General features: G+C 43.5%; 1 protein-coding gene across 1 annotated transcript in view; it reads left to right on the forward strand.

Annotated features, from left to right (window-relative positions):
• Positions 1-12661, forward strand: part of MYO16 (myosin XVI) — a 143245-nt gene that overhangs the window by 57578 nt on the left and 73006 nt on the right. Inside the window, exons 8-12 of the mRNA XM_054970913.1 lie at positions 1467-1542; positions 3077-3224; positions 5561-5711; positions 8726-8836; positions 11190-11255. Of these exons, the coding sequence (XP_054826888.1) occupies positions 1467-1542; positions 3077-3224; positions 5561-5711; positions 8726-8836; positions 11190-11255 (552 nt within the window). The remainder of the gene's footprint in view (positions 1-1466; positions 1543-3076; positions 3225-5560; positions 5712-8725; positions 8837-11189; positions 11256-12661) is intronic.

Here is a 12661-nt window from a genome sequence, read left to right on the forward strand (position 1 = left end):
CCTTGCTCCTCAGTGGGAAAAGTCAGAATTTTTTGGCAGGTAATAGTAATTAGAAGGCAGCACATCATCTAGAGCATTGCTGGTTAGCCCTGCTTAGTAACTCAGAGTCTAATTAGATGCAACACTGGGAGATATGCGAGTAGAGCTTCCGAGAGTCCTTTAGAGGGCAATAGGTGCTGCAGGGGACCACATTTGGAATTGGGCCACGGCATGGGGGGTGGGGTGGTTAGAAGCCATTTAATCACATGAGTTTGCTAATGGAAATGATCCCCAGAGCTGCTATTAATCCAGTGGCCAACCTCCAGGTGGAGACTGAAGCCCTCCCAGTATTGCAACTGATCTCTGGATGACCAAGATCAGTTTCCCTGGTAGAAACTGCTGCTCTGGAGCATGGACTCTGTGGTATCATACCCTGCTGAGGTCCCTAATTTCCCCAAACCCCACTGTCCTCAGACTCCTGCTGTTAGCCCTAGAAAGGTAAAGAAAGGGCATGATTTTTTTTTGCCAATCTCCCCCCCCCCTTCGCTTTCCATGTCTAATAACAGATTAATAATAATTAGAATATGACAAGAGAATGGTGATGGTATTCTCTGTGGTAATAATTGAGATTGATGTATTTCACTGGCCGTAGAGACAATTCTCAGGTTCCTTCATGATTACAAATTTCTAGCAAGTAGATATGAGTGATACAACCTATTGTTTTCATTCTGCATCTGACAACAAAATGAGCAAATAAGGAGACTCCTTTAAGCAGGGACTGAAGGTTATACTACTGGGTACTGTCTGCTGATGTAGATAAGTTTGAACTGGATGTTGTTTAATATGTCAAATCAAATTACTTATGTTTTGTTCAGCACTGTTTCATCTCTGTACTTGAATTTGTTTCTTTTCACATTTCTGCAATGCCTACCCAGTTGCATTTTAATTGAAAGTTCCAGCTGTTGATTATATTGACTTGCACTGTGTAATCTGCCTTGAGTCCCAGTGAGAAAGGTGGACTAGAAATAACATAATTTTTTAAAAAAAACATATTTATTTATTGTATGTTGTCCACCTTTCTCACTGAGACTTGAGGAAAATTACAGCTGTCTGAAACAAAATATAAAGTAGTAGACATGATATGTTAAATAATGCAGAAAATGGTATTAAATAAGTATAAAAAGAAGCAGTGAGCATAGGATAACATATACAGCCAACGGATAAAAGGAATTCTCTTTTGGGCCATTTCCACACTACTTACCTTGCCTTGGAATGACCTGAAACATAGTGCAAAAAATGCGGAAGATCGCGTTTTCTCACATGAGATTTGTGCGACATCGCGCAAATCTCGCGTGAGAAAATGCAATCTTCCGTGTTTTTTGCGTGATGTTTCGGGTCATCCCAAGGCAAGGTAAGTAGTGTGAAAATGGCCTTGGTCCACCTTGCTGTCTTGCTTGCCTCACTTTACTGTTTTCTCCCCTTGCTAGGCAAATATTGTGAAACTCCTCCTGACACATCGGGCGAACCCCAGTCTGCTCAACTGTAATGATGAAAAGCCTTCCGGTGAGTGTTAGTCCTTGTACAGAACATGTATCGATGTGGAGGACTTTCTTTGTTTTCATACAGTTTATTAGCCAGATTATCACAGAAGGGTCCAACAGTGGAGAGTTTTAACAGTGAAGCTAAAAAGAAGGGTTTGATTGATATTTCATCTTTGTAAAAGATTGCTGCATGGTGCTTCTAGTCTACCAGCCAGGTTGATGTAGTGATTAAGAGTGGCAGGACTGTAGTCTGGAGAGCCAGGTTTGATTCCCCACTCCTCCACTTGAAGCCTGCTGGGGGACCTCTCTCGGAGAGGCCGAAGCTCTCTCTGCCCCACCCACCTCACAGGGTGATTGTCATGAGGATGTTGATAATATACTTTGTAAACCTCTCTGAGGGGGCATTAAGTTGTCTTGAAGGGTGATATATAAATCAAATGTCAATATGGTTGGGATTCCCTCTAAAGATCATGTCAAAGAATAAACCAATAAAAAGAGGAGGAAGGAGCTCCCCTTGTCCCCTTCTCATCCTTACCACCAAATCAAATGTCTGCTCTGGTGCTAATATAGGATCTCTGTAGGCTGCAAAGTAGATAAGATGAATAAATGACAATTGTGTAGGTATATGTTCATGATGAACACACAGTGAGTGTTATTTGTGAATGGTGTACACATGAACATACGGAAATGTGTCCAGAGACTTGTAAAAATTTCTGTTTGCAATATTAAAATTTAATTAAAAAATTGTAAAAATTAAAACATGCACTTGCTGGAAACGACAGTCTCCAGATTGAACAACCAAATGCTCCAAGCTGCTTGGAGAGCCCTGTATTGGGCTAGTGAGCGAGATATAATTAGGACAATAAGTGTACTGACGATCTGAGCAGAACTGTGGTTTTTATCCTATACTTGGCTTGGATCCCTTGAGGAGTGTGATTCTCTGGCACTGGTCCTCTTCCAGTCAGTCAAGTTTTGCATGAACAGAAAGTTCTGTTCCTAGAACCGGAGGACCGTACTCTGCAATGGAGGCGCGCCTTACACAAGTGGATGGCATGTATGGGATCCAAGCCCATATGTTGGCGGATCGGAGTGGTACCAAGCTAAGTATTTTACAGAAAACTTGGATGAGATTACTAACTTGTAACCACAAATGCCATAATTTCATATTTGAAGGCAACTACCATGATTTTTCAGACGGTGCACACATTGTTACACAATAAATCCAGAGAAATAAGAAAGCCAGTGTAGTGTAGTGTAGTGTAGTGGTTAGTGTCAGGCTATGATTTGGGAGTCCCAGGTTCAAATCCCCACCCTGCCATGGAAGCTTATTGGGTGACCTTGCTCCAGTCACGCACACTCAGCCTACGCTACCTCACAGGGTTGTTGTGAGGATAAAATGGAGGCGAGGAGAATTATGTAAGCCATTTTGGTTCCCCACTGAGGAGAAAGGTGGGCTATAAATTGAGTAAACAAATACATGTTTGCTTTTTGGGTGTAATTCACGCTTTACCTCTGTTTTTTTCCCTTGTGATCACTGTTGCTCACATCGCAAGTAGATGTTGCTGCCTCAGAGTTTATTGAAGAGATGTTGCTGGATGTGGAAAGTGTCTGGCAAGAAAAGACTAAGGATTCCCTTGCTGCTTTACAGCAGGAAGGACCATATGAAGAGATCATCCATCAACTGCCAACACTCTCAAATAAGCTGTGAGTATCTTTCCTCTTACGGGCAATGAATTTGTTTACTAGTAAAATTCAAAATTGATGGCAGTTGGAGGGGTGGGGCTTAGAATGCTGAACTTAAGAATTTGCCCCATTGAACTCATTACAAATCAAGTCTCTACCACTTTCCCTTCTAGTATACCTGGAAGCAGCAATAGAGCTGGCTTTCCAGGAACAAGGAACCCTGGGACATGTAGTTTCTGAGGTGTTCATGCTAAGTACTCAGGCATCCTGAGGAACCACCGCCTCGAGCACTAAATATGGTGGAGAGGAGGTAAACAATCTTGTGCTTATATGCCACTCTTCAAGACAACTTAACCCCACACTCAGAGTAGTTTATAATGTCAATGTCAGTATTATCCCCACAAAGAGACACGTGAGGTGTGTGGGAGTGAGAGAGCTCTGAGAGAGCTGTGACTGATCCAGGTGGCTTCAAGTGGGGGAGTGGGAAATCAAACCTGGTTCTCCAGATTCGAGTCCTGCCACTCTTTACCAGAATTTAATAAATGAATAAATTTCCCGGGGTGCCTGGCATCTGGGTTCTACTATGTTAGCATTCAAGTTGCCAGGGATTATTAATGTTGAAGTTCCAGATTGCCAATTACCTTGCCTATATAACCCTTCCAGGAGGTATTTCCCACATTTTAGGTTGGTTATTGTCTTCTAAGGCAAAGGTGGGTGACAGGGAATTTTCTATCCAAGTTGTTTTGGTGAGATAAATACAGCTTTGGCCTAGGATGGGAGTTGCAGGTGTCCTCCGACAGAGCAACTGTGTGAGAATGAAGTTAGACAAGATCCATAAAAAGTGTCTTTCCATCTGCCTAGTCCATTTTTCTCCTGCCTTTCCTTTGAACTTAAGGTGGCTTTCATGGATCTCCACTCCCCGCTTCTGCTTCACAACGAGTTAGAGTAAGAGAATGTAACTAGTTCAGGGTCACCCAGTTTGTGGCTGAGCGTGGATTTGAATCCAGAGCTCCCAAATCCTGGTCTCATGCTGTAAAGAGGAATTCTCTTAATCCCTCTTTACTCAGTTTCCCCCTGAAATCCAGCAAGCCCTTTCTTTCTCTCTTTTTAGGCTTTTGGGGTCTCTTTCAAATCAATTCTGTTTTGATCAGAAGAGAAATCTGAAGAGAAGAGGGGCAGGAAGGGGGTCTGAGCAACATTTCAGAATTTCGCTCTGCAGATGCTCAGAGGCAGACAGTGTCTTCCCAAATCTTCCTACTCTCCTGCTAGAGCACCTTGTGGTGTGTAACATCAACCCCCGGCCCCTGCAAGGGCTGAAGTAAAAAAGGGAGTGTAGAGGTATAACAGAAAACTACAAAGAGAAATCAAAACGAAATTAAAGAGAAATTATTCTTTTGAATGAGAAAAAGGAGAGAAATCAATGGTTATATCTTTAAAAAAGTGAATCCTGCACTATTCTAGTGCAATATTCTTAATCACGGTTCCACAAACTCCCTTCAAACAATGGATCTTTAGCATGGTTTTGATTGCTAAATACAGGGAGGTGTGGCAATTTGCATTGGTAATTTGGTTCAGGCAGGGGTCATTTCATAGAAAAAGAGCTGCAGGAACTCATTAGCATAAATCATTAGCATATGCCACACCCCTTGATCAGGCCAAAATGGCCGGGATTCGGCTGCTGCCAGATGGGGGAGTGTTCCCCCACCCGGCAGTGGCCCGAAAAGGGCCATTTTGGCCCCAATCCAGGCCGAAACGGGCCCAAAATGGCCATTTTGGGCCCGTTTTGGCCCGTATTGGGGGTGAAACAGCCAGGATCGGGTCGGTGCTGGGCAAGGGAGGGTTCCCCCGCCCGGCACCAACCCGATTTGGGCCGTTTTGGCCCCGATCTGGGCCATTTCAGCCCCAATCGAGACCTAAATGGCCCAAAATGTCCAAAAGTCAGGTGGGCAGGGCCACCTGACTGTTGGGGGAACTGCCAGAACTGCGTTCCTATGTGTTCCCCCTGGAAATGAGCCCTGGGTTCAGGGAATGGTCAATTAACTTCCCTCTGTGCTGTTTTCTTCTTGTTGAACAGTCTGTAAAGCTGTTATTTACCCCACTGATTGCTTGTTTGGTCCCCAAATAGGGCAAGCAGCTCTTGGGAGGTCATTTGAGGTCAGAGAAATGATTATGACCCCCCCACACACAAAGTCACAAATGCACCAGGCCCAGTCCAACGGAAATGCTTTCCTTCCAGCATCTCAAACTGGAAACAGTCGCGTTGCGAGCTATTTCAGTTGCGTAAGTTCTGGAGCACTGTTGCGAGCCAGAATTTTCAAAAGGGAGTCCTCGATTGCTTTATTGATTCTCTTCCACAGCAACCCTTTGGCTTTGCCAATTGCCAAACAAGACAGTTTGCTGGAAAGAGACACCATGTTCAAAGACGTAGCTAAAGGTTCATGGAAGCAGCAGCAACAAGACAACGCATCCAAAAGCGTCACGGTGAACAGTGCAATGAAAATTGAACAGGTAATATGTCTGTCCAGTGCCCCAAATGCTTAGCTCTGGAACCTGAGAGTGGTTTTTACTTCAGTTTCAGCCAAATTTTCTAATAACCGAAGTCTGGCTTTGTATCTGCAAGTGAGCAAGCATGTGGGTGCTGATGGGTGATTCCACACCGCAGGAGTTTGTTGTGAGGCTGAGGAGGCTTCAGGAGAGGCGTTTATGCTTCCAGTCAAGATCGAGGAGCAGCATCTGATAACTGACCCACAATGGGATGCCGAGGCTCTTGACAGCCGCACCCTGCAGAGGCCTTATCAAACTAATTCTTACACCTCTTCATCGGTTGTTGATTTGATGTTGGCACAATTCTAAATGCTGGTTTTGACATTTAAAGCACTGAGCAGGCTGGGTCCCGGATATCAGAAGAAGCTCTTCCTCCTATATGTTTCAACCAGGGCTTCTTTTCAGCTGGAACGCGGTGGAACGGAGTTCCGGAACCTCTTGAAAATGGTCACATGGCTGGTGGCCCCGCCCCCTGATCTCCAGACAGAGGGGAGTTTAGATTGCCTTCCGCGCCGCTGGCGCGGAGGGCAATCTAAACTCCCCTCTGTCTGGAGAGCAGGGGGTGGGGCCACCAGCCATGTGACCATTTTCTCCAAGGGCAACCCACTGGGTTCCACCACCTCTTTCCTCAGAAAAAAAGCCCTGGTTCCAACTATGCCACAGACTTCTCTAAGAAGGCTATGCTTATCCTCTCAAATTGTTGGCTAGGTTTAAGGTCTTCTTTGTGGACCTCTTCTCTTTGGAACTCCCTCCTTCCCAGGGGAGGTGTATCTGGTCCATTCAGATCAGTTAAGATCTTTTTTAAAGGAGTTGTGTGGCCTGCTGGAATAGTTTATATGTGTATTGAAATTTTATTGGAGTTGATCTTGTTCTTGAACATTTTTGCAGCACAGTTCTATGCAAAATTACTCCAGTCCGAGGCCATTGATTTCCGTGACCTTAGACTAGAAGAAATCTGCATAGGATTGCCCTGTAAGTCATTTTACTATGTATTAATTCTGTTCAGATACTTTGTACTACTATTCTTACTTGTTATATTAGTTTCTGTAGGAAACACATCTCTGGGCGTAACTCCCCACTGCCCAGTTGGGATGAAATTCTCCCCCAAGGGATGCTACCTACCATTTAAAATTCTCTATTGCAGAGCGAGCGTAGGGATTTTTCTGATTTCCTAGCACCTCAAGGAGGAGGGGTGTGTGTGAAAGAATTAAGAATGTAGACAGGGCTTTTTTTTCAACCGAAACGCTGTGGAACAGCATTCTGGCACATCACATGTCCAGTGGCACCGTCCCTTTCCTCCCTGATCAGCCCAAGTGTTGCTGCTTTCAAAGCCAGCAGTTTTTTCCCACTGCCAGGAGGGGGATTCCCCCCATCAGCTGAAAAAAGCCAGCAGCTTTTTCAGCAGAGGGGAGAGGGAGAAGGGACCTCTTCCTCCTCCCCTCAGCTGAAAAAAGTAGCAGGGCATTTGAAAGCAGTGATACTTTCCTTGCAAGAAAAGAGTTGCTGCTTTCAAAGCCAGCAGTTTTTTTTCGACTGACAGGAGGGGGATTCCCCTCCCATCAGCTGAAAACGCTGTTTTAAAATGCTGATAGCTTTTTCAGTGGAGGGGAGAGGGAGAAGGGGCCCCTCCCCTCCTCCTCCTCAGCTGAAAAAAGCAGCAGGGCATTTTAAAGCAACATTTTTCTTGCCATTAAAAATACAGGGTCATCATAACTCAGTGACTCAGGCTTTCTGTTCATTCATATTAAAAAGAAATCAGAATTACATTTGTATGGGGTGTGTTAAGAGCACCAGACTTTTCTAGCTGATACAGTGTCTTGGCCAACTTCCTCTGCTGGCTCGGAGGGCAGGCTCAACTAATTCCTTGGGAATTTTGCTGTCAGGGGGCTCCAAATGCCCAGTGTGCCTGCAGCCCTTCTTTTTCAAAAAAAAATTGATAGAATTTGTTCTTTCTCTTTCTTTGTTGGGATAGTATAACATACCAGTGTAAAGATGAACAGATCGAGGCCCAGGTTAGGCTGGATCAGATGATTGCTCTGCCCAGCATGTTGCTTCCATTCACTTCTGTGGGGAAATTTAAGTTGAAGTTTGCTTCCCATTTTTAGATGCAAAAGTGGTTAAAATGCTTCACTTCACCCAGAGTGCAACCTGCTTTGATATATAGAAATGGAGTTGGTGAAAAATGTATTAGCCTCAATCAATGTCAGTGAGAATGCAGTTTTTAATATGAAGAAGGCCTTTCAATATGCATGCTCTGATGCCATGTAAGCTGCCTGTCTTTTATCGAGCCTTCTAGTCATTCTCTTTGGAATTACTTGAGACATCCAGATATAAATAATACATGTTGCTGAAGAATCTAGACGTTGTTTGTATGATGTACGTGTAGACTGGGAAATCTCTGGGTATTTCACCCCCCTTCATCCCACTAACAAACACTGAAAACATGTCTCTGGCATTTTTTTAGCTTTCTTAGAGAAAAGAAACCAGGGTTTGGATTCCAAGATACATTTCCTACCAATTTCAGTGTAAGATAACGCTATAGCTTATCGTTTTGTGATGTATCGCCCAACATTATTTACAATTCCAGCTTAACAACCTGTTGAACATTCTTTTAGATAGTTATATGCAAGTTCAGCATCAGTTTAGTTCAAGTGAGTAGACAGCAGTTTTATATTTGAGTTCTTTAAGAACACCAAGTTATGTGCTGTCTAAATGTGAGGACCTTGTAAGTTTTTAATTTCTCAGCCCTAGAACATTCTTTCCTGCCATATCTCCTTGACTTACTTTTTCAGATCCCCTCTCACCCAAAATGTAGACTGATGCAAATAATTCCCTTAGCTTTTCTACAATCTCCATATCCTCCTTTAGTACTCTTTTCACTCCATTGCTGACTAATGGTCCAGCTGCCTCTTTTTGTTTCCAGCATATTGAAATCAGGCCACCTCAATGATTTTGATGTAGTTTTTGCATTTTCTCAGGTGAAGTTAATGCCTCCGGCGCCAAATGATGACCTGGCTACTCTGAGCGAGCTGACAGACAGCAGTTTACTATACGAAATTCAGAAGCGCTTCAGTAACAATCAGATATATGTGAGTGCCTTCTAACTCTTCCTGTATCTGTTTATGAGAGAATGCAGAAAATGATTCTGAATTGCAATATGGGAAAGATAGGTAACTTGGCTCATCTAGTTATCAAATGTCCCAATTTCAGCGAGGAGAGAAAGAGCTGGATTCCCTCAGTACTTGAGAGGAATAAGCTCACAAATATTAGAGCCTTTATTTTTTTTACAAGATCCATATATCACCAGATCACTGGCATCCTACCTGTTAGCAATCCAGTTTAAAATTTAAAAAACTTTTGTGATTGAAGTGAGATCCAACCCCCGTTCGCTATGTGGAATCTGGCTGGCTGCGGTCAAAAGAGCTGTATCAGGAAAGGAAAGGAAAGAAATGTCTAATTGGTCTAGCAGTCCATCAGCCATTTCTTCCCAATGCTGTAAACCAACCAGGCCTAGCTCTAATATGGGACAAGAGAGATAGATGCCCAGCATAGCTGTCTGCAGTGGGTCACAGCACCCCAAAAACTTGGTATGAACTCTGGCTATGTGACCTCTGGTAATAGCCAAGATTTGAACCACAGTCCAGACTAGTAAAGTAGTTTAGGAAGTCTAACATAACTGAGTTTGAATTAGAGAAATCTTCCACTACCAATGGAAAAAAGGGAGGGATTTAAGAAACATCCTTGTCCTCTTCTTTCTTCTTTGGCAAGTTGGAAATGCAAAAGAATTAACGACATAGTACTGTGTACAAGTACACATTTCTCATGATAGAGATGGATGTGTGCATCGGGCTCAATTTGGAAAGATTTGGGATTCCCGAATTGGCCCCAGCATTGCTGAGCTGATTTGGGAATCCTGAAGCAAAGCTTTCCGAAGGGATTTGTATCACTTCAGGAAGCTTTGGGCAAAGCAGCAGCAGCCAGGCCTCGCACTTTTCTAGCTGTTTGCATTGCATGGGAGAGCACTCCCCCTCCCATTGGGTGAAGAAAGCAGCGAGGCATTTGAAAGCAACACTTTTCTCGCCACTTGCAAGTGGCAAGAAAAGTGTTGCTTTAAACTTCCCATCACGCTGCTTTTTTCCCCAATGGGAGGGGAAGGAGGGAACCGCTTGCAAGCAGCAAGAAAAGAGTTGCTTTGAGCTTCTGTGTGCTCTGTAAAGATTCCCAAATCTTTACGGCGCATACTGAAGCGATTTAAACACCCAAATCCCGAAGCAGTTTGCCACTTCGGGATTCGGGTTATTCCAAATTGTTTTCCTGCTTCGGTTAAACCCGAAGTGGGAAACCCGAATATTTTTTGGGTGCACACTGCACACCCCTAATGATAGACCCTGTCTGCCTACAATAGCCATGCAATGGCACAGCTTGTAGGCTTGCACATTAGTCACTACATTGTTTAGTCTAAACATTTAAGACCAAACTAAACATTACATTTTTTAGCAAGTTGTGTCTGGGTTCCCCTGACCCAACTTTTTTGCTTGGACCACAGCATGGGAGGAGAAGAGTCTTCTACCTCCTCCCACGCCATTTTCAGCAGAGATCTATGTACATAACTTTGGAGCAGTGTGTGGCCTTGTAGCTCACAGGGCTCATCCATGGCCAATTTTACACAGTGAGAAAATTAGTAACTTTTCCTGACTTTAGCTGCTCAGAAACTTCCAATTAATTTCACATATGATATTTTATCAACATCTGTTATGCTATTCTTTATAATTTCTGCAAAGTACTACTTTTTGGTGAAAAGCTTGCAGCTTGTCTTTTAAAGGGGTGAAAGAGAACATTTGCATACATCTCAGGGTCAAACTGGAAGTGACGTGCCAGATCCACGTTTAGGATTGTGCACAGTTTTTATTTTTGATTAATCAGGCCGCCTTATATGGCTACTTTGAAGAGCAGGGAAGTGACACGGTACAGGGCATCTGTACCTCTTCTCCCCACCCTAATGGAATTAAAGGTAGTTTGGAGGAGATTTAGGTTAGGAAATGGTAAAGAAGGAAGGGATTTAAGCATCCCCTACCCTAATGTCATGATCATAATCCAGTTTGCAACCCCAAGCTGCTGTGTTCATGGGAAATCTCTACTTTAGCTGTCAGCTGGGCCGTTTCCGCACAGCTTACCTTGTTCCGGAAAACAGTGAAATCTCGCACGAAATCACACGAGAAGACCCTGTTATCATGCGAAGTAGTGCGAGAAGATGCAATAACAGCGTAATTTCGCGCGAGATTTCGCCGTTTTCTGGAACAAGGTAAGCCGTGTGGAAACGGCCCTGGTGGGATTTGAACATTTTACCAGCCTTTCCTTCTGAAAGAAAACACCTGACCTGCAGAAAGGTGTCACTTATTTCACAGTCAGCTAACTATATCCCTATTTTTCTCTTCCTTTAAGACCTACATTGGAGATATACTGCTGCTTGTTAACCCATTTAAAGAACTTCCCATTTATTCCCCAATGGTAAGCATTTTCTTCGAAACTTCGACAGTGTACATCTGCTGTATACTTTCTTTTATACACCTGTGCTGAGTTTATCAACTTTCAAACAAAGTAACTCCGTACAAAGATGAAAATTGGACAATTGGACAAGATAGCAAGACTACTCTCAGACCTGGGCCGTTTCCACACGGCTTACTTTTGTTTGTAAGGACCCAGAACATCGTGCAAAAAACGCGGAAGATCGCGTTTTCTCGTGCGAGATTTGTGCGAAGTTGTGCAACGTCACGCAAATCTCGCGCGAGAAAACGCGGTCTTCCGCGTTTTTTGCGTGATGTTCCGGGTCCTTACGAACAAAAGTAAGCCATGTGGAAACGGCCCTTGTCTGCAAGGAGACAAGGGTCATCTAGTCCAACCCCCTGCACAATGCAAGAAATTCACAGCTGTCTCCTTCCTCTCACCTCCTCAGTGACCCCTGTTTTATGCCCAGAGGAAGACCAGAGTGAAAGCGAGCCTGTGTATGGGAATCACAATTGAAGCAGAGGAGCGGTGCAGGGGGGGAGCAGTTCAGATAACATGGAGAAGCAGAGCATGTTTACTGATGTTATATCACAAACGGGCGATGCAGCAATACATGACTAACCATTCCAGTTTCCTCGGTAGCACAAGCCCATAGATGCTTATGAAATGGCACACTACAGGGTCATCCTTCTAATAAAACGGATGAATGAACATTGAGGCAGGCCTGAGTGAAAGCTAGCCTGTGTTTGGGAATCAATCATTTAGCTAAATAGTTTGACAACACCAATTTCTCGTCTGGGGAATGAGAGCAATTTGTGGCAGAAATTAAATAGCGTTAAAGCTCTATATCCCAATTTTTTTTGTTTGATTTCATATGTAGCTTGTAATTAACCCAAGGCTATCAAGCTGATAGGGGAGTATCCAGTGGAATGTAATTTCTTTGAAAGGGACACTTTTCCATTTTGAAAGGAGTTTATTAATGTTAGAAATGCAAAACCCAGAGGAGAAAAAACGAGTTTTGGCCAGGAATTAATCCTTTGTATCCATGCGCAAGTCTCCAGAGAAATTAGGCCCACTTCAACACGCAAAACTGTGGTAGAAAAACATCATAAGAATGCAAGTATGCCAACTATATATCAAAGGATATATAGTTGGCATATGTTCATAACTGAGAGCCATATAGCAACTGTGAAATAATCTTGACCTCAAAGACATGAATAGGTGAAGAGATATTGGCATGGATATTGGCATCCTTTATTGTAAAATTATTTTTCAGGGCAGAGACATTTTCCTGGGTGTTCCCAATTGTGTTCTTTATTTGCGTGTGCCAAGACCCAGAAGAATGAAAAAGTGCTCCTAAATATTTAAAGCATTCCTCCTGCTCATAAACATTCCTGTTGATTGTCCAT

Source organism: Eublepharis macularius, chromosome 1 (genome assembly GCF_028583425.1).
Source record: "Eublepharis macularius isolate TG4126 chromosome 1, MPM_Emac_v1.0, whole genome shotgun sequence".
NCBI lineage: Eukaryota > Metazoa > Chordata > Lepidosauria > Squamata > Eublepharidae > Eublepharis > Eublepharis macularius.